This window comes from Rhinoderma darwinii, chromosome 7 (assembly GCF_050947455.1).
Source record: "Rhinoderma darwinii isolate aRhiDar2 chromosome 7, aRhiDar2.hap1, whole genome shotgun sequence".
Classification (NCBI taxonomy): domain Eukaryota; kingdom Metazoa; phylum Chordata; class Amphibia; order Anura; family Rhinodermatidae; genus Rhinoderma; species Rhinoderma darwinii.
Window position 1 is genome coordinate 87,479,068 of NC_134693.1, and position 27,885 is coordinate 87,506,952.

At 41.3% G+C, this 27,885-nt stretch overlaps 1 protein-coding gene across 2 annotated transcripts in view; it reads right to left on the reverse strand.

Moving 5' to 3' along the window:
* The window catches only part of TRIOBP (TRIO and F-actin binding protein), a 412,380-nt gene that overhangs the window by 133,550 nt on the left and 250,945 nt on the right, over window positions 1-27,885 (reverse strand). For both annotated transcript variants that reach the window (XM_075833639.1, XM_075833638.1), the window contains exons 8-10: window positions 26,784-26,893; window positions 22,106-22,508; window positions 13,250-13,348 (exon numbers count right to left, since the gene is read on the reverse strand). In XM_075833639.1, the coding sequence (XP_075689754.1) occupies window positions 13,250-13,348; window positions 22,106-22,508; window positions 26,784-26,893 (612 nt within the window). The remainder of the gene's footprint in view (window positions 1-13,249; window positions 13,349-22,105; window positions 22,509-26,783; window positions 26,894-27,885) is intronic.

Here is a 27,885-nt window from a genome sequence, read left to right on the forward strand (position 1 = left end):
GACCAAGACCTCGGTCACGACAAAAATAGAGGAGGTTAAGGTGGATGTGGGTCTCCTGAGGCAGGATTTGCACAACTTGAGGGACCGAGTCGAGCATGCTGAAACCAGGCTGTCTGACCTGGAGGACCGTACAGCTAATATACCCCGCACTCTTCGAGACCTCTCTGGAAAGGTGGAATTATGGCGCCAGAAAGCGGATGATTTGGAGAACAGGCTGAGGAGGAACAACCTTCGCATTATAGGCCTACCAGAACGAGCAGAAGGACCCCGTCCGGACGAGTTTACAGAGAAATGGCTGAAAGATATGTTTCCAGATACCGTGTTTTCGCAGGCTTTTGCAGTGGAAAGAGCGCACAGGGTGCCGGCGAGGCCGCCACCCCCTGGAGCGAACCCTCGACCATTCCTGGCGAGATTGTTAAATTGTAAGGATCGGGATCTGGTCCTGCAGGCAGCCAGACGCAAGGGGGCCATTAAAGTGGACAACGTCACGGTGTCGATTTTCCCCGATTTCTCTCCGGAATTACAGCGGCAACGTGCATCGTTTGTGATGATTAAAACGAAAGCTGCGAGACCGACAAATTCCATATTCTATGGCTTATCCGGCCCGCTTGAGAGTCGTCGATGGAGATCGAGCAGTATTTTTTGCCAACCCGGAGGAGGCGGATGAATGGTTGCTGAGGAATATGAGGTCGCCTAGAAGATGAAGGTTTTCTTGGGGACTGGCATGGTGAATATGTATCCTGAACAGACTTTTGTTGTCCTGCATGTGGGGATAGGTTATACTTGGGAGAGATATTGTTTAAAGTTTCCTATCATAATGCTTTATCTTCCTGTATTATGCCTAGTAGGGGGATCGGAGTTCAGAATGGTTCCAGATCATATATTATTCCTGTTAAGATACGTGATTGTAGTAGGTTACCGAAGTGTTAATAGGGGATTCTGACTATCGGGCGGTTGTTCCTCTTATTCTGTGGCACAGTAAAGCACATTACAGGGGGGAACTGGTTGGAGTACGCAGCCTGATTTGTGATTCCACTGTGTATATTCCTTATCGGTGGAAGCTACCCCCTGCATATATAGTATATAGCTATTGAGCTCCTGTTGAGCTTCTGATGGCTAACTGGGTTTTTATGTGGTTCATGTTTTTGATCTCTGTTTTACACTATGTCAGAAAACGAGTACCTTACATTTTGAGAGCGTATCAGGGAATGGCACTACCTAGGGGGAGGGGGGAGAGGGAAGGGCTGTTATCAGTACATAGAGAGTGTTCTAAGTATGGCGTCACTTAAGTTCTTGTCCTGGAATGTGAGGGGCATGGGGACTCCAAGGAAGCGGAATATGATTTTTTCTGTGCTTAAAAATGTGAACCCACATATAATCTGTCTTCAGGAGACGCATCTGACAGCAGACACAGTACAGCTTTTATGTAAGCCCTGGATTCAGTGGAGTAGACACTCTGTTAGAACTTCTGCCTCTAGAGGGGTATCTCTATTAATTCATAGAACCCTTAGGTGGGAAGTGATGCATACCAGAATTGATCCTGAGGGGAGATACGTATTTGTGCACGCCATCATTAACTCCACATCTTATGTCATAATGGGGATATATAACCCACCGCCAGGGTCTCTGGCACTACTTAGGGAGGCGGTTTCTTTTGCTTCCGCATATCAAGAAGCCAGAGTGATCCTCCTAGGAGACCTGAACCTTATAATGGATCAGGCTATTGATCGGTTCCTGTGTATTGGAGAGGGGGACGTACGACAAGGGGTCTCCCCATTAGCCTCATTAATGGAGGAGATAGGCTGGGTAGATCTGTGGAGAGTTAGTCATATGGGACTTCGCGAATTCACTTGTCACACACCACAATTTGATGCATTGTCTCGTATAGATTATATTTTTGGCACGCCCTCGGTATATAACTCTATGGTGAGCATTGAACATCTTCCCAGAGCAATTTCTGATCACAGTCCGATTCTTCTGCAAATGTCATTACCGGAGGTTGGTAGGAGGGGGGCACTTAAAATTCATCCGTTTTGGCTCCAATTAATCAAATTAATCAAATCGAACGATAGAATCCCAGATCAGCTAGATGTTTTTCTCGAAGCACATAGGCAGGAGCAGAATGGGTTATTACGATGGGATACGCTGAAAGCGTATTTGAGAGGCTGCCTGAAATCATCAATATCTTTTGTTAAGCGCTCCTCGGCCCAAAGGGAAAGGGATTTGGCGGGAAAATGTGGAGAATTGGAGGCCGCGTTTGTGGGTGATCCCTCCCCACAAAACAGGGAGGCTTGGCTCTCGGTGGGGAGAGATTATCTTCTAGTACTACAGGAGAAGGCGGAACGTAGAATCTTCTTCACTGGCCAATCCTTTTTTGAATTGGGTAACCAATCCGGCAAACTCTTGGCTCATGTGGTGAGACAGAATACCTTGTCTCCTCCAGTGTTGAACATTCGAAACGCTCAGAATGTTTTGGTTCATACCTCCCAGGAGATAGTGGCTCAATTTGCAGACTTCTATAGGGACTTGTATACGTCTAGGGCTGGGCACTCAATGGAAGACTTGGAGAAATATTTGGATGACATGCAGTTTCCACAGTTGTCAGAGGAGGGTTGTGAGTTACTGGAGTCCCCCTTCACAGTAGAGGAGATTTCTGAGTGTATATTGGATATGACTAAAGGGAAGGCCTCGGGCCCGGATGGGATTCCTCTGGAAGTATATGTTCAATATATTGAGGTTATGTCAGCCCAACTTCTTTCTCTATTTGAGGCGTGCTTATTGGCGGGGGACCTGGCGGATTCTATGAAAGAAGCTACCATAGTAGTTATTCTGAAACCAGGCAAGAACCCAGAGGATTGTGGTTCTTACCGTCCCATATCACTGCTTAACATAGACTATAAGATACTGACTAAATTATTGGCCAATAGACTAGCGCGGGTCATCAATGATGTCATACACTCTGATCAGACCGGTTTTATACCAGGGAAATCCACTTCGGATAGTATTCGCAGAGCTCAGGTGGTTACTCAGATGGGGTGGTGGGAGCAGCAGGATTGGGCGCTGGCATCCTTGGATGCTGCCAAGGCATTTGACTCCGTTGAGTGGACATACCTCTGTGAGGTCCTAAGGAAATTTGGGTTTGGAACCAACTTTATCAAATGGATTACGACCATATATAAAGAGCCTCGAGCCTCGGTAGTGGTTAATGGGAGTTTGTCCCCATCCTTTTTGCTTCATAGGGGTACGAGACAAGGGTGCCCATTGTCCCCATTATTGTTCGCACTTGCCATAGAGCCCCTGGCTATAGGGATTCGAAAAGATAGGGCCCTTCAGGGAATCCGTATTGGACCACGGGAAGACCGCATAGGATTGTATGCGGACGATATGCTGCTGTTCCTGGCCAACCCGAATGCCTCACTACCCAGGGCTATGAGATTGATGGAGGTGTTTAGCAGTTTTTCGGGCCTGCATGTTAACTGGAGTAAGTCCTTTCTCATGCCTCTCCATTCTAACAATTGTGGGTGGGGCTCACATTTTCAGGGTCTACAAGTGGTGCATAGTTTTAAATATCTGGGAGTTTGGATATCTAGGGATAGTTCACACTCATACGATATTAATGTGTACCCTCTACTTTCTTATTTGAAAGATAAATTTGCAGTCTGGAAGTCACTCCCCTTATCAGTGGCAGGCAGAATTAACCTAATTAAAATGGTAGTGCTACCTAAACTGCTATATGTCTTGGAGCACGCGGACACAATGGTTCCTAAAAAGTTCTTTAATTTGGTCAACTCTTTATTTACTCCATTTATCTGGGGAAAGAATAGACACAAGCTCAGAATAGACACTCTGCAGAGGCCCAAACAGAGGGGGGGAGCGGCCCTACCGGATGTGTTTTTATACTACTTGGCAGGTCAACTTAGATATATTAGGCTGTGGATGTTGGATGATCCATTGCCCAATGCCGAACATCATTTAGCACATTTTCTCAGAGTATCTAACTTATGGCCCGTTCTAGAACCACATGATTTTAGCCCTAAGCATACGTTACCGTTGATTAAACTGGCGAAGCAGGTATGGGCTCATGCAAAATCACTGTTGAAATTTAAAGATACGGTAGCAGAGTTGCCATTGTGGTCCAACCATGGATTACCTCACTTTTTGGGATTTCAGGATCATGCATTCTGGGAGGGTTTAGAGGTGACACAATTGAAGCATTTGAGTACTGGAGATGGACACGCGTTATCAGCCAGGGAGATACAAGACACATTCCAGGTGCCAGAGAGGGATACATTTAGATGTGTACAGCTGCATCACGCTCTTAGGGCCCAATTCAGACACGCTCAGACTTTGATTTCTTCCCTACCCCTTATAGGGGTGCTCCGAACACAAGGCCCGCGGGGCCTGATATCAGTAGTTTACACGTTCCTGCTGTCTCAAAGGTTAGCACATGCGGGATGTGCGGTGGAACTCAGATGGAAGGGGCTGATTCCGAACCTGACTGAGGGGGATTGGCTTGATGCAATGTCTTCACACCTCGCGGTTTCACCAGCGGCTAATAATAAAATGTCGCAGCTTTACATCATCCATAGATGTTATATAACTCCTACCAGGCTATTGCATATGGGCAGAACTTCCTCGGCTAGCTGTAAAAGGTGCCAGCATGATCGGGCAGACTTTGACCATATGGTATGGCACTGTCCGGTAATATCTAAATTCTGGAGAGAGGTCACAGACTTTCTCTCATCAGTAACAGGTAAACGAGTCCCCTGTGAGCCTGGACTATGTTTGTTGGGTCTGCTCCCACCAAATTCCTGGTCACACTATGAAGGTATATTTTTACGGGAGACCCTGTTCATGGCCAGAAAGGCTATTGCACTTCGTTGGATGGGAGATCTTTTCCCAATGGTTTCACAATGGAAATCACTGCTCAACTCAGTAATACCCTACGCTAATTTAGTATACAAACATAGGGGATGTCCGTATAAATTTCAGGAAGTGTGGGGTAGTTGGTGCTCATCGCCTCTTGCATCATTTAATGTAGGTGACCTCAGGTCTTCCCTAAGCAGCCTTGGGGTTTAAGTGAGTAAGTAGGGACGGGGTAGCGGGCCCCAACTGGGGGGGGGGGGGAAGGTTCAATAGTAGTTTGGACGAGATCAGTCCTGGATTGTACAAGTATTTATAACAGAGTGGTATATATTTGCATTGCTTTTGTTCCTATAAATGTATTGGTTATTCTCAATAACAGACCGGAAAAGGTTGTACCATTTCTTTTTCTCATTGTGTAACAGAGATTGATGTTGTTGTTTGTATGGTTATGTTACGTTGGAATAATGGGTTTCTTGCATGTCACCCAAAATGTTATGTTTATCATACCTTGTGCACTGTGTACTTTCAATAAAATGAGTTTAAAAAAAACAAACTTATTAAACAGTAAATACTGAGTACAGATTCGATTGGTGAACCCTCTATGACTCAGTGTTTGTATAGATATTAATCCGGAATCAGCATTTAAACATGGGCATAACAATAGTTTAGACCCCAAAACACACCAGAGTCCGTGATAACCGCACCGGAAACTCCTAATGCTAAGGTATACAACAATGCTACTGTTCCCTATGCTAAAATTCCTCATTACAACGGACCCTACGCGTTTCAATACTTATCCTCAGGGGTCTGTATCTTGGTCACTCTGGCCAGGATGCCAGCGATATTTATTCAGCAGCAGATATTCTGCTGTACATCACGGAAGGATGCTCGCATAGATGTCAGCGGCATGCTTCATTTCGGGACTCTGAGTTACTATAAACACCTAACTCCTCCCCCTGTTCTCGGCAGCGCTAACCGAACCAGCCAATCACACTCACCACAGGAATTCGTGACGCCTGTCCATGTGACTCCTGGCCGTCAGCTGACAACCCGGAACCAACATCGACCGCATCAAATACGAACGCGCAGGCGCAGTGGAGACCACAGACGCATCGCCCATGCTGCCAAAAACTAGCCATTGCAGGAAGGAGTATAACGATATTGGGATATAGGATATATATTGCGGATCAGTTCCAAACCGCAACTGGACTACCATTAGTACAGCACCCTCCCTGTAAGTACATATTGTATAAATAAATGTAGTGTCCATCACATTATGAAGTATTGTTGAAAAACCTATTGCACACGACCTAGCCTGTTAGCCATATCAATCAAAGTGCAATTTGCTGAAAAACCACCTGACAGAACAGCCATATTTGTCTGGCTGCCTTGAAAGGATGATGGACGATATAGATGCATGTTCATATAAAACACGTATAGTTTGTCTGCTCGTTTAAACCCTCTGGTTGTATACACGCCAATCTGTAAATCCACTGGGCTTCTTTGCGCAGAATGAGGTTGTCCCAGTCGCCTCCCCGTTTAGGAGGCCTTATGAGTTCAATTGCTTGAAACTTTAAACATTCTGCACGACCCTGATGTTTAGCATGTACGTGTTTAGATATCGGGGTATCTCTAGCATGAACAATATCTCCAACATGCTCTCTTATCCGGCGCCGAAATTGTCGCACCGTTTTACCCACATAGTTCAGGGAGCATGGACATGTGATCAGGTAAACCACGCCTGCTGTTTTACAATTAACAAAATCACGAATGTCGTACTCCTCTTTTGTAGCGACACTCCTGAATTTGTTTCCCCTTTGGATGAAATCACAGGCCTTACAACTGCCACATCTATGTGTACCTGGTATTTGTCTGACCAGCCATGTGCCCTTTTGTGTAATGGGGTCAAAACAACTGTGCATGACTCTATCCCTAATGTTTTTCCCTCTCCGGAACGTGACTGAAGGCCATTGTGTGATCTGGTCTGCCAAATCCGCATCAGTACTAAGAATACGCCAGTACCTTTTCAGGATTTGCATAATTTCACTTTGTTTAGAATCATAAGTGCCTATGAGTCTCGTGACTCTTTCTTCTTTACGTTTTCTAGGAAAAAGAAGACTGCCTGTCTGCATCCCTCGCTCCCTCATAGGCCTTTCTGATTACTCCCATGGGAAAACCTCTGTCCTTCAATCTAGTTGTGAGCTCCTGCGCCTGTCTCTCAAAGTCGTCCATCGAGCTACAGTTCCGGCGTACTCTCATGAACTGGCCTTTGGGGATACCACGTTTAAGGGGGTAGGGATGGCAACTGTTCCATTGTAGGAAACTATTGGTTGCTGTTTCCTTCCGGTGTACTTTGGTACGAATTGTGCCTTCCGTTGTTTTTATAATTTTAAGATCTAGAAAGGACAGTTCTTGATCACGAATTTCGCATGTGAACCTTAGCCCTAGATCGTTTTTATTGAGGGCTGCTACAAAACTATTGAACTCCTCAACTGTTGAGTTCCAAAACAGCAGCACGTCATCAATATATCTAATCCATATCCCTATTGATGAAGTCCATTTGGCAAACTTATCCCCAAAAACAATTGTCTCTTCCCACCAGCCAAGAAATAAATTTGCATAGGTGGGAGCAGTAGGACTCCCCATTGCTGTACCACATTGCTGGTGAAAAATCTTGTCTTCAAAGATAAATACATTTTTTTCCAAAACAAAGTGTAATAGCTGCAAAACAAGCTGGTTATGGGCCACAAATGGAGTACCTCTAGATCTAAGGAAGAAGTACTCTACCGCCTCACAACCAAGTCTGTGTGGAATGGAAGCCTCTACATCCAGGCTAGCCAGTAGTGTATTGTGTTCCAATGTAATACCTTCAATTTGTTTCAGAACATCCATGGTGTCACGTACATATGATGTAAGACCCAGTACAAACGGACGCAACACCTGATCTATATATGTGCTCACGTTCTGGGTTAGATTGTTGATGCCTGAAACAATAGGTCTGCCACGTAAGGGGGGATACCCTTTGTGGATTTTGGGCAGGCTATAAAAACATGCCATGATGGGAAATTGTGGAAATAAAAAGTTAAATTCACTAGCACTGATCAAGGACCTGCTTTTTGCATCACACAAAATGCCTAAAAGCTCCTTTTTGAACAGTGCTGTGGGATTATCTTTTAAGATGGTATAACAGTCAGGATTGAGTAAAATGTCCTCACACATTTTCTTGTAGTCTTCCCTGCTCATAACCACGATGTTCCCATCCTTATCGGATGCTTTTAGAACAATATTTTGTTTTTTCTCCAACGTGGTTAGAGCTAGTCGTTCAGACCAAGACAAATTGTTGTCAATACCCCTCATATCCTGACTTAAACCTTTAATCTCGTCTCCCACCATGTCAACAAATAAATCCACATTGGTGAAATCTCCTATTGGTGGCAACTTCCTACTCTTTGTCTTAAGATTGGTGAACGGGCCTAGTCCTGGGGTTCTACCAGATTCCTCAAGCAACCCCTCTAAAACTTCTAGGCCTTCCAGATCAGATTCTTCCAAACCCATTTCCATGCATTTTTTTCTATTATGATGTTTAAAGAATTTAATCCATTTGAGTTTGCGAGCAAACAAATTCAAGTCCTTAATCCAGGTAAATGAATCAAACTTCACTGTGGGGACAAATGAAAGCCCCTTCTCTAATAACATGGTCTCAGATGCGCTCAGATTGTATTCAGAAAGAGAGCATGTTGGAGATATTGTTCATGCTAGAGATACCCCGATATCTAAACACGTACATGCTAAACATCAGGGTCGTGCAGAATGTTTAAAGTTTCAAGCAATTGAACTCATAAGGCCTCCTAAACGGGGAGGCGACTGGGACAACCTCATTCTGCGCAAAGAAGCCCAGTGGATTTACAGATTGGCGTGTATACAACCAGAGGGTTTAAACGAGCAGACAAACTATACGTGTTTTATATGAACATGCATCTATATCGTCCATCATCCTTTCAAGGCAGCCAGACAAATATGGCTGTTCTGTCAGGTGGTTTTTCAGCAAATTGCACTTTGATTGATATGGCTAACAGGCTAGGTCGTGTGCAATAGGTTTTTCAACAATACTTCATAATGTGATGGACACTACATTTATTTATACAATATGTACTTACAGGGAGGGTGCTGTACTAATGGTAGTCCAGTTGCGGTTTGGAACTGATCCGCAATATATATCCTATATCCCAATATCGTTATACTCCTTCCTGCAATGGCTAGTTTTTGGCAGCATGGGAGATGCGTCTGTGGTCTCTACTGCGCCTGCGCGTTCGTATTTGATGTGGTCGATGTTGGTACCGGGTTGTCAGCTGACGGCCGGGAGTCACATGGACAGGCGTCACGAATTCGGGTGGTGAGTGTGATTGGCTGGTTCGGTTAGCGCTGCCGAGAACAGGGGGAGGAGTTAGGTGCTTATAGTAAATCAGAGTCCCGAAATGAAGCATGCCGCTGACATCTATGCGAGCATCCTTCCGTGATGTACAGCAGAATACCTGCTGCTGAATAAATATCGCTGGCATCCTGGCCAGAGTGACCAAGATACAGACCCCTGAGGATAAGTATTGAAACGCGTAGGGTCGGTTGTAATGAGGAATTTTAGCATAGGGAACAGTAGCATTGTTGTATACCTTAGCATTAGGAGTTTCCGGTGCGGTTATCACGGACTCTGGTGTGTTTTGGGGTCTAAACTATTGTTATGCCCATGTTTAAATGCTGATTCCGGATTAATATCTATACAAACACTGAGTCATAGAGGGTTCACCAATCGAATCTGTACTCCGTATTTACTGTTTAATACGTTTTTAATACACACGGTGGGGCTTTTTCACAGTGGTGACTTTACCCCTGTTTTTAGCGAGTTATAAAATAAAAGGTATATTTTACTCAATTGTCACTTCAGTGAATTTTCAAACACAAACAAATACACAAACACAAACACACAAATATACACATACAAAAATACACAAACATATAAACACACAAACATACACATATGCACAAACACACCCATATATACACAAACACACACACATAAACACACATATGCACAAACACACCCATATATACACAAACACACACACATAAACACAAACATACACAAACACATGTACACAAACACACAAATATACATATACAAAAATACACAAACATATACACAAACATATACACATATGCACAAACACACCCATATATACAAACACAAACACACAAACACACACACCCATATATACACATGCACACCCATATATACACAAACATATACACAAACACACACACACAAACACACACATATACAAAAACACACAAACATACACATATGCACAAACACACACACACATATACACACACACATATACACAAACACACAAACATATGCACAAACACACAAATATACACACAAACATATACACACAAATACACCCATATATACACTCACACAAACACACACACATATACACAAACACATACACACAAACACACACTTACCTTTAGCGGAGCGCAGACTTCTCCTCGCGACGGGTGCCTTCCACTGCATCTCCTGCGCATGCGCCGAGATGCGCGTTCACGAGTAAATGACATCCTCTGCTCAGGACGCAGAGGATGTCATTACGCATGCGCGGCCACCGCTAAAGGTAAATAGCGGTGGCCGGGAACCTAGGCAACGGGCAGGATACAAAGAGGGACTGACCGCAACTTCAATCAAGGATATCAAGAAAACTACATCGCTGGACGACGGACAGGTAATTAGAATTATTCTTATTTTTACATGGGGGAGCTTTATAGCTCCATTTATCAACTTGGGAATAACCCTTTAAGGCTCCGAGCCCATTTTTCAAATCTGACATTTATTTTTATGTGGTAATAACTTGGTAATGCTTAAACCTATCCAAGCGATTCTGAGATTGTTTTTTCGTGAGACATTGGGCTTTATGTTAGTGGTAAAATTTGGACGATATATTCAGTGTTTATTTGTGAAAAATTGCAAAATTTTGAGAAAATGTTGAAAAAATTGAATTTTTCTGAATTTAAATGTATTGGCTTGCAAGACAGATGGTTATATCACCCAAAACATGCTTTTATTTTTCTAGGACGTTTCAAGGCTTAGAAAATAAACAGCAATTTCTCATAATTTTAAGAAAATTTCAAAAGCCTTTTTTTTAAGGTACCTGTTCAGTTCTGAAGTGGCTTTGAGGGGCCTATATATTAGAAAACCCAATAAAACACCCCATTTTAAATACTAGACCCCTCAAAGTATTCAAAACAGCATTTAGAAAGTTTTTTTTTAACCCTTTAGGCATTTCACAGGAATTAAAGCAAAATGGAGGTGAAATTTGAACATTTCATTTTTCTTGCTGAATTTCAATTTTATTCTATTTTTTTTCTTTAACACAGAGAAACACGACTAAACATGTATTGTCCAGATTCTGCAGTTTTTAGAAATGTCCCACATGTGGCTCTAGTGTGCTCGTGGACACAAGCCCCAGAAGCAAAGAAGCACCTAGTGCATTTTGAGGCCTCTTTTTTATTAGAATATATTTTAGGCAGAATGCCAGGTTTGAAGAGGTGTTGAGGTATCAAAGCAATGGAAACCCACCCTAAGTGACCCCATTTTGGAAACTGCACCCCTCAAGGAATTTATATATGGTTGTTGTTACCATTTTGACCCAACAGTTATTTCACAGCGCGTATTTGAATTGGGCTGTGAAATTAAAAAAAATGACTCTTTTTCCAATAAGATGTCATTTTTGATCAAAATTTCTTATTTTCACACTGAACAAATTGCCCCATTTTGTTGCCCAATTTGTCCTGAGTACGGCAATACCCCATTTGTGGTGATAAACTGCCGTTTGGGACTATGGGAGGGCTCAGAAGGAAAGGAGCGCTACGTGTTCTTTGGAATCCAGATTTTGCCGGATTGGTTTTTGGGTGCCATGTCGCATTTGCAGAGCCCCAGAGGTATCAAAGCAATGGAAACCCACCAGAAATGACCCCATTTTGGAAACTACACCCCTTAAGGCATTAGTCTAGAGGTGTAGTGAGCATTTTGATTCCACAGGTATAGTCTAAAAGGTATTGCGCAGCAGATGGTGCAGCGTGAGATTTGCAATTTTCTATATATATATATGCAATTTCAGTGTCCAATATATTCTGCCCAGCATGCGCCATCGGAGATATACACCCCTTAAATTGTAATGTGGGTTCTCCTGGGTACGGCAATACCCTACATGTGGCTGTTATCAGCTGCCTGGGCACACGGCAGGGCTCAGAAGGAAAGTACCACCATTTGGCCTACTGGAGCTTTTCTGGTGCTGTCATGTATGCAGAAGCCCCTGAGGTACCAGTACAGTTGAAACCCCCGAGAAGTGACCCCATTTTAAAAACTACACCCCTTAAGACATTCATCTAATTTTTTTTTAAGACTAAAAACACTATCAATATTAGAGCTCTTTTCTGACAACTCTAGTAAAGTCCCATTAAACTCTCAGTTATCAGTTATGAGTATTTTGCCTATCCCACATTTTGTAATGTGGCAGCCCTTCTCTTAGGCGTGGTAAGGAAACTTTTCTCCTAGACCCTACACATCAGAATCTACTATAGAATCTCATGAGACACATTTAGGGTATGTTCACACGGCAGCATCCGTTACGGCTGAAATTCCGGAGCGGTTTTCAGGAGAAAACAGCTCCGGAATTTCAGACGTAATGGCATGTGCAGGCGCTTTTCGCTGCGTCCATTACGGACGTAATTGGAAACCGGCTCCAATTACGTCTCAAGAAGTGACAGGCACTTCTTTGACGTGGGCGTCTTTTTTACGCGCCGTCTTTTGACAGCGGCGTGTAAAAAAAATGACATTCGGCACAGAACATCGTAAAGCCCATTCAAATGAATGGGCAGATGTTTGCCGACGCTTTGGAGCCGTATTTTCGGACGTAATTCGAGGCTAAAACGCCCGAATTACGTCCGTAAATAGGGTGTGTGAACCCAGCCTTACACAGTAGGGCACGTTTATTCAAAGAAATTTGCCATAAAAAGCAAGAGACATTCATGATCTCTTTATATTTTGCGATGGCTATGACATAATGGTATAAATTATGCCAGCCATGAGGTGGCATAAGGAAGAAAAAAAGTCTACGCGCACCAAATTTGTTATTCTACAAGTCCCATCTTCATAAATTTGGTGCAAATTGCATAATTTCTGCCAACTTAAATGCAAGTAAAACTATTGTTACATTTGGCCCAATCTCTGTAGGAACATTAATAAAAATCTCAACCAAATACCAACAAAACACTGGAAAAATAAAAAGAAATAGAATTCCTATAGTGCACTATGCTATGCACTTACCTGAGATATATAACCATGGGGAAAAGACCCCTCGACTCCTCCCTTCTGAGCCTCTATTTCCTTTTTCGCCTTCTCCAGCTGCATCTTTAAACTCTGTATCTAAATATGGACAATATAGGACTCAGAAGTAGTAATAGTAATTTATTCCATTAAACCAAAACAACTATTAACCCTTTTAGAACCAAGGGTCATCGATGCCTCAATGACCAGCCCCATTTTTTCAAATCTGACATGTGTCATTTTATGTGGTAATAACTCTGGAATGCTTTTGCCTATCCAAGCGATTCAGAGATTGTTTTCTCATGACATATTGTACTTTATGTTAGTGGAAAAATGTGGTCAATAAATTCATAGATTATTTGTGAAAAACACCAAAATGTAAAGAAAATTAGCAAAAAATAATTTTTCTAATTTTAAATGTAGTCTACTTGTAAAAGAGATAGTAATACCACACAAAATTGTTGCTAATTAACACCCCCCACATGTCTGCTTTATATTTGAATTGTTTTTTGAACATTATTTTATTTTTCTCAGACGTTACAAGGCTTAGAACTTTAGCAGCAATTTCTCAAATGTTCAAGAAAATTTCAAAAGGCTATTTTGTCAAGGACTTCTGAAGTGGCTTTGAGGGCCTTATGTACTAAATAGACCTCATAAATCACCGAATTTTAAAAACTGCACCCCTCAAAGTATTCAAAACAGCATTCAGAAAGTTTCTTAACCCTGTAGGCGTTTCACAGGAATTAAAGCAAAATAGAGGTGAAATTTACAAATTTCATTTTTTTTTTTGCTGAAATTCATTTGTAATAATTATTTTTTTTTGGAACACAGAAGGTTTTGCCAGAGAAATGCAACTCAATATTTATTGCCCAGATTCTGCAGTTTTTAGAAATATCCTACATGTGGATAATACAAAAAATAACATTTTTTTTTAATTTTTACAAGGAATAAGAATAAAAAGCATCTCAAAACTTGTAAAGCCATTTCTCACGATTAACCCCTTAAGGACGCAGCCTAGTTTGGGCCTTAAGGCTCAGAGCCCATTTTTCAAATCTGACATATTTCACTTTATGTGGTAATAACGTCGGAATGCTTAAACCTATCCAAGCGATTCTGAGATTGTTTTCTCGTGACACTTTGGGCTTCATGTTCGTGGTAAAATTTGGTCGATATATTCAGTGTTTATTTGTGAAAAATTGCAAAATTTAGAGAAAATTTACAAAAAATAGAATTTTTCAGAATTTAAATGCATCTGCTTGAAAAACAGACGGTTATACCACCCAAAATAGTTACTAGTTCACATTTGCCATATGTCTACTTTAGATTGGCATCGTTTTTTGAACATTATTTTATTTTTCTTGGACGTTACAAGGCTTAGAACATAAACAGCAATTTCTCATATTCTTAAGAAAATTTCAAAAGCCTTTTTTTTAAGGTACCTGTTCAGTTCTGAAGTGGATTTGAGGGGCCTATGTATTAGAAACCCCCATAAAACACCCCATTTTAAAAACTAGACCCCTCAAAGTATTCAAAACAGCATATAGAAAGTTTTTTAACCCTTCAGGCATTTCACAGGAATTAAAGCAAAGTGGAAATGAAATTTGCAAATTTCATTTTTTCTGCTGAATTTCAATTTTATTCAAATTTTTTTTAGTAACCGAGAAGGTTTTACCAGAGAAATACTACTAAATATGTATTGTCCAGATTCTGCAGTTTTTAGAAATGTCCCACATGTGTGTCTACTGCGCTCGTGGACTAAAACACAAGCCCTAGAAGCAAAGAAGCACCTAGTGCATTTTGAGGCCTCTTTTTTATTAGAATATATTTTAGGCAGCATGCCAGGTTTGAAGAGGTGTTGAGGTATCAAAACAATGGAAACCCACCAGAAGTGACCCCATTTTGGAAATTACACCCCTCAAGGAATTCATTTATGGTTTTTGTTATCAAAACCACCGAAAAAGGCCATACTTACAAATGGACACAGCCAGGCCAGAAATGCTGATGAAAGGGCGAGCAGGTGCTTTAAATAATAATAGCCACTCCCACTAGTCTTGAGGGGAGTGGTGTGTGGTGCATGGGATGTGTAGTAAGAAATAATAAATGAATAGTGTGTGTGCAAGTGTAATACTATAAGTGAAATGTAGGGGGCAGCAACAAATGAAGCGCCTCAATAGAAATAAATGGATAATGGGGTGCAAGTGAGTGAAACATGGAGGGATAGTGTGTACGTCATGAGGCACAACGTGTATAGCCAGGTAGAAGCCTATTTGTGACGCCTTGATAATTCATAGAGCGGGCTACCCTGCTTGCTATGCCAAACAACACCACACCATGCTCTCCCAGCATCAAAGACCCGGCTGTGTCCAAGAGAAGCGAATATACATAATAATGAAAAATACCTGGGGTATTGGTAATCATTTTGGCCAAAAGGACGCAAGCTCGCAATCCACGACAAGGATCCCCAGACTTGAGAGTCCCTAACTCCTAAACTGGAACAGAACGTTCCTGATACACAAACAGAACCGATAAAAACACAGGGACATATACAAAACCACCGAAAAAGGCCATACTTACAAATGGACACAGCCAGGCCAGAAATGCTGATGAAAGGGCGAGCAGGTGCTTTAAATAATAATAGCCACTCCCACTAGTCTTGAGGGGAGTGGTGTGTGGTGCATGGGATGTGTAGTAAGAAATAATAAATGAATAGTGTGTGTGCAAGTGTAATACTATAAGTGAAATGTAGGGGGCAGCAACAAATGAAGCGGCTCAATAGAAATAATGTTTGTGTATCAGGAACGTTCTGTTCCAGTTTAGGAGTTAGGGACTCGCAAGTCTGGGGATCCTTGTCGTGGATTGCGAGCTTGCGTCCTTTTGGCCAAAATGATTACCAATACCCCAGGTATTTTTCATTATTATGTATATTCGCTTCTCTTGGACACAGCCGGGTCTTTGATGCTGGGAGAGCATGGTGTGTTGTTGTTTGGCATAGCAAGCAGGGTAGCCCGCTCTATGAATTATCAAGGCGTCACAAATAGGCTTCTACCTGGCTATACACGTTGTGCCTCATGACGTACACACTATCCCTCCATGTTTCACTCACTTGGACCCCATTATCCATTTATTTCTATTGAGGCGCTTCATTTGTTGCTGCCCCCTACATTTCACTTATAGTATTACACTTGCACACACACTATTCATTTATTATTTCTTACTACACATCCCATGCACCACACACCACTCCCCTCAAGACTAGTGGGAGTGGCTATTATTATTTAAAGCACCTGCTCGCCCTTTCATCAGCATTTCTGGCCTGGCTGTGTCCATTTGTAAGTATGGCCTTTTTCGGTGGTTTTGTATATGTCCCTGTGTTTTTATCGGTTCGGTTTTTGTTATCATTTTGACCGCACAGTTTTTTCACAGCACCTATTTGAATTGGGCTGTGAAATGAAAAAAATGATATTTTTTCCAATAAGATGTCATTTTTGATCAAAATTTCTTATTTTCACAGGGAACAACATACCCCATTTTGTTGCCCAATTTGTCCTTAGTGCGGCAATACCCCATTTGTGGTGATAAACTGCTGTTTGGGCCCATGGGAGGGCTCAGAAGAAAAGGACCACCATTTGGCCTACTGGAGCTTTTCTGGTGCTAAGTCATGTATGCAGAAGCCCCTGAGGTACCAGTACAGTTGAAACCCCCGAGAAGTGACCCCATTTTAAAAACTACACCCCTTAAGACATTCATCTAGAGGTGTAGTGAGCATTTTGACCCCACAGGTACTGTGTAAAAGATAATGCGCAGCAGATGGTGCAGTGTGAGATTTGCAATTTAATATATATATATATATATGCCATTTCAGTGTCCAATATATTGTGCCCAGCATGCGCCACCGGAGATATACACCCCTTAAATTGTAATGTGGGTTCTCCTGGGTACGGCAATACCCTACATGTGGCTGTTATCAGCTGCCTGGGCATACGGCAGGGCTCAGAAGGGAAAGATGAAGGGGGTAAGCTGTGCGGAGTGCACCAGGGTAAATTAAAAATCAAGGGATGTATGATACATTTTAAAACAATCTTTTATACAGAGCCCTGGTTTTTCGGGACACGTGTCACATTGGTATATTGTGTTCTTCCTTATCCCCCTCTTATAGCAGACTCTGCACCTCTTTTGACTCTTTCCCTTTCCACCGGTTTGGGGAACTTCTCCTGGAAAGTGTTGCCCTGGTACGATGCGTGTGGCCCCGCTTCCAGAAGTACTGGGTGCCCCCCTTCCTGTTCCCTAAAGATTAGATCTTGAAATTCCAGGAAAGTTCCCCTCTGGCCTGCACATCGACGTAGCACGTGCGCATTGTACAAAGCCATCTGTATGATGTGCCCGGCCAGCTTCTTATACCACACCGCATGGCGCTGTAGGGCTTCAGGACTTGATTTGACAAGTCCACCCCTCCCATGTACCTATTGTAGTCCAGGATGCAGTCTGGTTTGGGGGTGGCCTTTCCTTCATATATCCTAAATCTGTAGGTATACCCTGATGCACTCTCACAGCTTACACATCTTCACGCCATACCTTGCCCTCTTACCTGGCAGGTACTCGCGGAATTGAACCCTCCCTTTAAAAGGTACCAGGGATTCATCAATAGAAAAACACTTCTCGGGGGTGTATGCTTGGGTAAACCGGGCACCGAAACGGTCTAATAGGGGTCTCCGTTTATACAAACGGTCAAAACTGGGGTAATCTCGGGGTGGGCACGGCTCATTATCAGTATAATGTAAGAAGCGAAGTATTGCCTCATTTATTTATTTTTTTAGGTTCCAGTTCATTTCTGAAGTTGCTTTGAGGGGCCCATATATTAGAAACCCCTATCAAACACCCCATTTTAGAAACTAGACCCCTCAAAGTATTCACAACAGCGTTTAGAAAGTTTATGAACCCTTTAGGTGTTTCACAGAAATTTAGAGCAAAGTAGAGGTGAAATTTACTCTTTTTATACAATTTTTTTTATAACACAAAAGGATTTATCAGAGAAACGCAACTTAATACGTATTGCCCAGATTCTGCAGTTTAGAGAAATATCCCACATGTGGCCCTAGTGCGGTAATGGACTGAAGCACCGGCCTCCGAAGCAAAGGAGCACCTAGCAGATTTTGAGCCCTCTTTTTTATTAGGCACCATGTCCGGTTTGAAGAGGTCTTGTGGTGCCAAAACATTGGAAACCCCCCAAAAGTGACCCCAATTTGGAAACTAGACCCCTTGAGGAATGTATTGTAGTTTTCTTGGAGTGCATGCGGCTTTTTGATCAGTTTTTATTCCATTTTTAGGTGGCGTGGTAACTAAAAGACAGCAATTCTACTATTGTTTTTGTATACTTTTTTTTTTACAGCGTTCACCGTGCGCTATGACATATTCACTTTATTCTGCGGGGCGATACCAGATGTTTATATTTTTTTTTTATGTCTTATGGCGTTTGCACTATAAAATACGTTTGGTAAACAATCATTCACTTTTTGTGTTACCTTATTCTAAGCGCCATAACGTTTTTATTTTTCAATCAATAAAGCCGTGCGAGGACTTATTTTTTGCGTAACGAACTGTAGTTTCAATCATTACCATTTTTCGGTACATGCGACTTTTTGATCTCTTTTTATTCCATTTTTTGGGAGGTGAAGTGACCAAACAATTGTGATTCTGGTACGGTTTATTAATATATTTTTTTACGGCGTTCACCGTGCGGGATAAATAACAAAATAATTTTGTAGTTCAGGCCGTTACGGACGCGGCGATACCAATTATGTATAGTTTATTTGTTTGTTTATATATTTTTATTAATAATAAATGACTGATAAGGGAAAAAGTGGGACTTTTACTTTTATTACTTTTAAAACTTTTATTTTCTTATTTTTACACATCTTTTTTTAACTTTTTTTTAACTTTATTACTTTGTCCCACTAGGGGACTTGAGGGCAGGAGGCCCTGATCGCTATTCTAATACACTGCACTACATGCGTAGTGCAGTGTATTAGAACTGTCAGCTACTCACTGACAGCAAGCATAGTGGGTCCTGACGTTGTCAGGACCCACTAGGCTTCCGTCTATGGCATAGCCGGACGCCATTGTTTGGTGTCCGGTTGCCATAGTCACCATCGCCGGCCGCTATCGTGTAGCAGGCCGGTGATGGCGGATTAACCCCTAAGAAGCCGCGATCGCTATTGAACGCGGCTTCTGAGGGGTTAATCGGCGGGGGAGCTCCGCGATCGGTCCCGGCACATCGGAAACAGCAGCTATCACAGCTCATGAACGCGCCCCGCGCGAACGGCGCCGTGTTTACTCCATGACCTACTATTAGGTCACTGAGCGCGAACGCTACAGTTAGCATGACCTAATAGTAGGTCATGGAGCGTTAAGAGGTTAAGGCAATACCCCATATGTGGTAACAAACTGCTGTTTGGACCCACGGCAGAGCTCAGAAGGGAAAGAGCGCCATTTGGCTTTTGGAGCGCAGATTTTGCTTGGTAATAGTTCCGTTTAGGTTTTTGCTGGTATTTCAGTTTATAATGTGGTAGCATATGTAAGCTGGGCAGAGTACATCAGGGCATAATAAGAGGGTATAATAATGGGATAAATAAATAATTCATAGATGTGTGGCAGGTGTCGCACTGATAAATGGTGCCCAATCTTAACATCTTTTGGACACTCTGCACAATTTGTCGCTATATTCTGAGCGCCAGAACTTTATTTAAAAATTTTCTCCACCAGAGCCGTGCGAGGGCTTATTTGTTACGTTACAATCTGTCGTTTTCATTGGTACCATTTTAGGGTACATGTGATTTTTTTAATTGGTCTCTTTTTATTCGATTTTATGGCAAGCAAAGTGACAAAAAAAAACATACATTTTGCCAATCTTTTTTTGTCCTTTTTGTTACAGTAATCACTGTGCGCTATAAATTACATTTTACTTTATTCTGCAGGTCGGTACGATTATGGCGATACCATATGTATATCGTTTTTTATGTTTAGTGGCGTTAGCGCAATAAAAATCACTTTTCTATAAAATAATTTATTTTTTGTGTCACCATATTCTGGGAGCCATAATTTTCTTATTTTTCAGTCACAAAATCTGTGTAAGGGCTTGTTTTTTTGCACAGAGCCCAGCAAGCGCCAACGTGAATTTACCGTGGGCGGTCAGGAAGCAGTTGACGGTAATCATATTCTCTGTAGCCGAACCAATCGGTGCGGCTGTCAGAGAACAGGTTGCTGGGGAGCCGCGAACAGAAGCAGAGGTCTGCAGATTCACGTCCTATCTGCGCAGGGTATATGCGAATAGGACGTGAATCTACAGATTTTTGGCATGAAAGAGTTAATATGTACATCAAATTTAGGAGAAGAGGGGGATGATAAATATGGAGAAAGCCAAGGAGCGAAGCCTGCTCCATACAGAGCGGGTGTCAGCTGTGTATTACAGCTGACACCTCGCTCTAACGGCCGAGAAGAGATAACTCCAGTCCCAGCCATTTAACAGTTTACATGCCGCGGGCATAAGGGACTGCAGAATCTAAGCCATTAGACAGGGGGAGCCCTTTGTCACCCACCACGATGCAATTGAGGAGTGTGGATATGTAGTAATGGCAGCAGGTGGCCCAATGAGGGCAGTATATTGTGCAAGTGATTGAACGATAAAAAATAAAAAAAAAAATAAAAATAAAAACACTACAATAATTTGGCCCAAAAAAATTTGTAAGCAAAAAAATAAACATAATTGGTGTTGCCCCATTTGTAACAAGCCAAACTTTTACAATACAATGTTATTTATCCACCACGTCATAAAAAAAACAAAAAACAGAATTGCTGCTTTTTGGTCACCGTACGTACACCAAAATGGTACATAGATGAAAAAATTAAAAGCCGTTGTGAGTCTTTGAATATAGCAACAAAAAATATTTAACAAAAAGTTTTTATTTTGAAAAACAAAACTATATAAATTTGGTATTGCGTAAGCGTATTGATCTGCAGAATAAAGTTAACATGTAATTTTACCGCATGATAAACACTGTAAAAACTAAAACTAAATGTAGGAATAGCCTTTTTTTTTCATTCCACCCCACAAATTCATTTTTAAAGTTGCTCAGTACATTATATGGTACATTAAAAGGTGCAATTAAAAACTACAACTCCTGCAAAAAAAAAAAAAAAGAACGAATGGGACCCATCAAGTATACTGTAAGAACAGATGGGAACAGAGGTTAATGTGTTTGAATATCAGAGCAGAAAATTGTATAGAAACATCTTAATTTGTTTTAGGCCAGAAACAAGAAAGGTTTACTTGGCCTGGTGTTGATGGACCTAAGGTTAAAAGGGGTACTTCGCATTGGATTTAGATTGCACATTTAATTATGCAAACTCATCTACTGTTTCATCTTAGCCTGCATTCACGCCTTCATATGAACAGTCGGTATATTTCTTGCCAAAACTGTGAGTGGTACCTATCAGAGGAAAACAGAGCAACATTTGTGCTCTTGTTTTTGGCAAGAAATTAACAGTCTACACGTTGTCATGGACCAAGGCTGCAGGGAAGTTTGTCTGTTTGCATATATTCCATACAGGATTTATTGACCATGCTAGACCAGATGCATACTGGGCGAACTATGAACAGGTCCTATGTATCCAATCTGTACAAAGCAGACACAGTCAGGCAATCCTGTAGGAAGCATAGGTAAAATACAAATTGGAATAACAGCAACTGACATAATCAAGAAAATTAATAAAAAATTACAAGTTGGGTATACAGAACATTCTTTACAAATTAATTGTGGCAAAATGTGTAAATGTCTAATTAGTTAAAAGAACCATACGTACCTGTTTCTCCAGCGCTGCTGTACTTTCTCCCCCAGTTTTGCTTCGGCTTCCACCAAGCAAACATGTGAGGGGCATCTGTTTGGTCTCTCGCAAAGGTAGCCTCTCGAGTTCCTTCCATTTAGCTTCAATGTCTTCACTGAGACGTTGTTTTTGCTCCTCTGTGAGTGGTGTCGGTGTAATACGACGTGTAGAAGAGGAGCCCCCTCCAGAGGGAGCTTCAAACCAGCGTCGACGCTCCTCTCCTGGGGACAGTGGGGACAACTCCACATAATCAAATGAACCTTGTCGAGATTCTGCAAGCTCCACTTTTCTCGTTCTGACTTCTGAACTAAGCCTGAGTTCATTTGGCCTCTGATTCTGCCTTGTGGGAACAAATGTATTCTCCTTATTGCTCTCCGACAGTCTAAAAAGGAGGATGAGATTATTGCATATTTCACACATGAAAAATAAGCAAGTATCCGTGTAATGCACAGACCAAAGAGCCAATTTTTTCAGCAGTGGCTAATACAGGAAGTCTCTCTATTCGCCATAAAGGGAATAAGGAAAGGGGATGCCCAAAACAATTAATAGGTGTAATGAATTTACCTTCTGCATATTACAAATACCATTGAGAAAATTTATCACAACTAGCGAAATGGAAAAGTGGAGGAAAAATCTGTAACAACCAGACTTCTCATTTAATTTTCCAAACGGCTATTGAAAAAAAAAACAAAAAAAAAAACGAACAAGAATAATTGGTTGGTAAAGGCAACTCCTCAACATTTCATATGCACAAGTTTTGATAAATCTCCCCCAAATGGGTTATATCCTGTTTTCTTTTAAAGAGGCTCTGTCACCAGATTTTGCAACCCCTATCTGCTATTGCAGCAGATAGGCGCTGCAATGTAGATTACAGTAACGTTTTTATTTTTAAAAAACGAGCATTTTTGGCCACGTTATGACCATTTTCGTATTTATGCAAATGAGGCTTGCAAAAGTACAACTGGGCGTGTTGAAAAGTAAAAGTACAACTGGGCGTGTATTATGTGCGTACATCGGGGCGTGTTTACTACTTTTACTAGCTGGGCGTTGTGTATAGAAGTATCATCCACTTCTCTTCACAACGCCCAGCTTCTGGCAGTGCAGACACACAGCGTGTTCTCGAGAGATCACGCTGTGTCGTCACTCACAGGTCCTGCATCGTGTCAGACGAGCGAGGACACATCGGCACCAGAGGCTACAGATGATTCTGCAGCAGCATCGGCATTTGCAGGTAAGTCGATGTAGCTACTTACCTGCAAATGCTGATGCTGCTGCAGAATCAACTGTAGCCTCTGGTGCCGACACGATGCAGGACCTGTGAGTGACGTCACAGATCTGCACTGCCAGAAGCTGGGCGTTCTGAAGAGAAGTGGATGATACTTCTCATCAGAACGCCCAGCTAGTAAAAGTAGTAAACACGCCCCGATGTACGCACATAATACACGCCCAGTTGTACTTTTACTTTTCAACACGCCCAGTTGTACTTTTGCAAGCCTCATTTGCATAAATACGAAAATCGTCATAACTTGGCCAAAAATGCTCGTTTTTTAAAAATAAAAACGTTACTGTAATCTACATTGCAGCGCCTATCTGCTGCAATAGCAGATAGGGGTTGCAAAATCTGGTGACAGAGCCTCTTTAAATAGTTTTTTTTTAAATGTGCCCTGCAGGGGTGCCATGTTCGGTTCTCAACCAAAAAGTGTCTGTTAAATATTTCAGGACGGTTTTACATGTAATTCTTCAACTTAAAAAATATGGCTACATGAAACGATTATTCTAGTAAGAATTAGCATGTGACTGGATAACAGCTACTCGCTGTCAGCATTTTGGCAGTATAGAAGGTGACCATTCTGGATCCGCATGACTGTTTGTGGTCACCTCTATCTGTTGCAAGCTAGATCAGTGCATGCAGAGAGCATTCAATATGGAGGTCTTAAAGAGGCTCTGTCACCACATTATAAGTGCCCTATCTTGTACATGATGAGATCGGCGCTGTAATGTAGATTACAGCAGTGTTTTTTTTATTTAGAAAAACTATCATTTTTGACGGAGTTATGACCTATATTAGCTTTATGCTAATGAGTTTCTCAATGGACAACTGGGCGTGTTTTACTATATGGCCAAGTGGGCGTTGTACAGAGGAGTGTATGACGCTGACCAATCAGCGTCATACACTTCTCTCCATTCATTTACACTGCAGATATCGATATAGCTATATCGCTATGTGCAGTCACATAAACACTATAACGTTACTGCAGTGTCCTGACAATGAGTATACATTAATTCCAGCCAGGACGTGATGGATGTGTATTCAGAATCCTGACCACTTCTGTAGCGGCTCTGTGAGCTACAGCATAGCAGGAGTAGTCTCGCGAGATTACGCTGTAAACTGTCATTCACAGCGAGATCTCGCTGTGCTGTGCATCACAGAAACGCTACAGAAGTGGTCAGGAGAATGAATACACATCACGTCCTGGCTGGAGGTAATGTCTATTCATTGTCATGACACTGCAGTAATGTTATAGTGTGTTTATGTGGCTGCACATAGCGATATAGCTATATCACTATGTGCGGTGTAAATGAATGGAGAGAAATGCATATCTCTGATTGGTCAGCGTCATACACTCCTCTGTACAACGTCCTCTTGGTCATATAGTAAAACACGCCCAGTTGTCCATTGAGAAAGTCATTAGCATAAAGCTAAAATTGGTCATAACTGTCAAAAATGATCGTTTTCTAAATAAAAAAAACACTGCTGTCATCTACATTACAGCGTCGATCACATCATGTACAATATAGGCCACTCATAATGTGGTGACAGAGCCTCTTTAAAGACTATGAAAACCGTTTTAGTGTGGCAGCTTCTATGTATCTACCATACGTATAGCTTTGTTATTATGTAACTTCTATGTATAGTAGATACATAGAAGATGCAGCGCTAAAACTAAACACAAATTTTAGTAAACCTATACTGGAAAAGTTAGTTATTAGTACGCAAAAACACATACATTACATTAAAACAAAATGGTCATTGGATTCCTTTAGAATGGTAAACTTTTTAACTTTCCCTTTAAATCGTGCAGTGTTTACCTTGTTTATAGACACATACCGTATGGGGCAAGAAAAGAAAAAAAATACAGTTGAAGAGAATCTGTAGCCAGTACAGACGAAAAGCCCTATATGTTAATTAGGCATCCCACTCGGCATGTGGCTGCATCCATGACACTTTAGACGGCTTGAGTGAATCCAAACCGGTTATCATCATGTTATTTTTAGGTCTAAAATTTTTCACTTATTTTTTAATATATCTTTATAACGGTTGGAGCTTTCATTTTTTTATACAGAGCAACAAATTCCATGCATAGACAGTTAAAACATAACATACTGACTACTCACAGCTGCCACTAGAGGGAGTATGGCAATCTCATTATGGAGTTGACTATATAATAATCTACATACTGTAAGCTCCCTGTATTGGTGGTTGCAGGTTGTCAGCTGGTTATCTATTATCTCTGTGTCTATGCAGGGGATTTAATGGGTAACTAAATGTTCAAACTTCTGACATGTCATAGTGACATGTCAGAAGTTTTGATTGGTGGGGGTCAGTGCACTGAGAACCTGACCAAATCGCTAAAACAAAGCGGCAGAAGTGCTCATGTGAGCGCTCAGCGGCATCGTCCCTGCTCGGCTTTTTCCGGAAAGCCAATGTATCGGAGTACGGGCTCATAGAATTTCTACTGAGCCCGTACTACGATACATTAATATGCGGAAAAACCTGAACAAAAACTAAGCGGCTGAGCGCTCACACTAGCACTTCTTCCACTACGTTTTAGCGATTGGTGGAGGTCTCAGTGCTCGGACCCGCACCAATCAAAACTTCTGACATGTCACTATGACATTTTGAAAGAAACTCAAGCACACCTTTAGATTTAATATGCAAAAGGTGATTTATTTGAATAAGGAAATATTAAGAGAAAAAGTAAAGTTTCAGCCACAATCCGGCCTTTGTCAAACTCTATTGCCGCTGGTCAATAGAAAAAAATCCTTGGAGAAATTACGCTGGAGAGAAAGGTAGCTTGTACAATGGGTATGCGTACTAATATTTCCTTATTCAAATAAATCACCTTTTGCATATTTCATCTAAAAGGAGTGCTTGTGTTTATCTTTCAAAGTATCTACGTGGTGGGAAACCTACCTACAGCACCCAGACAACCTGCAGGGTGCCACAGATTTGATCTACAATGTCACTATGATATGTCAGACGTTTGTTGATAGTTTAGTTACCCTTTAACCTACTTAGCTCAACTAAAAATATTCAATATTCAAAAAGGTGGACATTCAGTTAAATGGGTTCATATTGGTGACCGATTTCTGTAACATTAACAAATAAAAAACACAACATAAATTCTCCATAAACTCATTTTACCTTTATGAAATTTCAGAAACTATAACAAATGGTTGCCTTTGTGGCTGCAGGACTTGAAGTGAACCCGGGCCCTGGTCCATGAGGAGGACCCAAAAGACCCTCTGCCACACAAGTGTACTGTAAGTGGTACATGAAAATTGGGGCCCGGGCATAGATTTTGCATCAGGAACTACGAGTTTCAATTTCCAATTTTGATGACGAGAGAGAATTTTAAGTAAAACAGTGGCTTACTTCATCACATCAGGGATCGAAACAGGGTGGACATTCTTTCTCAGTGCTTCAATCCAGTTTCTCCGTATACCAGATGTCATGGCGGAAAGGGTGAAAACACCTTCATTTGTCTAAGTAAGAAAATATATATTTTTTAACATTGTAGAAAAAAAAAAAAAAAAACACAAAACAAGAAGAATCCAATGCATAGCATAAATTAAATCTATTAATCTAAAATAATGACTTGTATATATTCAGGGAAGAGCCCTGGTCATAAATGGGCAGAACTGTAACAATGAATGGGAGGAACATGCCCGAAGTAGAGAGGGAAGGAGAGAATCACTTTCATTTTTAATGCAGGTTAACAAGCTGGTGACACAAGGAGATGTCACACCACTCCCAGTCGTCACCACATGTGACAGGCACTTTTATTACTGCTTTTCTGTCTGTAAACATTTTATGAAATGCATTTTCACATCTTCTAGTTACATAGTTAGTACGGTTGAAAAAAATACATATATCCATCAAGTTCCACCAAGGGATGGAAGACAGGGGTAAACTATAGAATTAGAAAAAGTCCTTTTTTTTTTATTATAAAGAAATAAAAATAACCATAATGCATTAACCATGCTGCCTTAGTGACAGCCTATTTAATTTTTTTCCATCCTCTCATTCAAAGAGCTATAACTTGTAAAAAAAAAAAAAAAAAAGTTGTATTTTGTAATATCACTATTTTGGGGTACATATCATTTATTCATGAACTTGTTTTTTTTGGGATTGGGAAAGAAGAAAAACAAAATCACAATTTCGCAACTATTTTTTGCATCCTAAATTTTCGCAGTTTACCGCGTGGTTTAAATAACATTAACTTTATTCAGTTACGATTGCAACGATACCAAATTTATATATGGTTTTCTTATGTTTTACTACTTTTACACAGTAAAAACACTTTTTTTTCAAAATGATTTGTTTATGCATCTCCATATTTGAAGAGCCGTAACTTTTTTGTTTTTCCGCCAATGCAGCTGTATGAGGGCTTTTTTTATTTTGCAGGACCACTTGTTATTTTTTTTTTATTGGTACCATTTTGGAGTACATGCGACTTTTTGATCACTTTCTATCA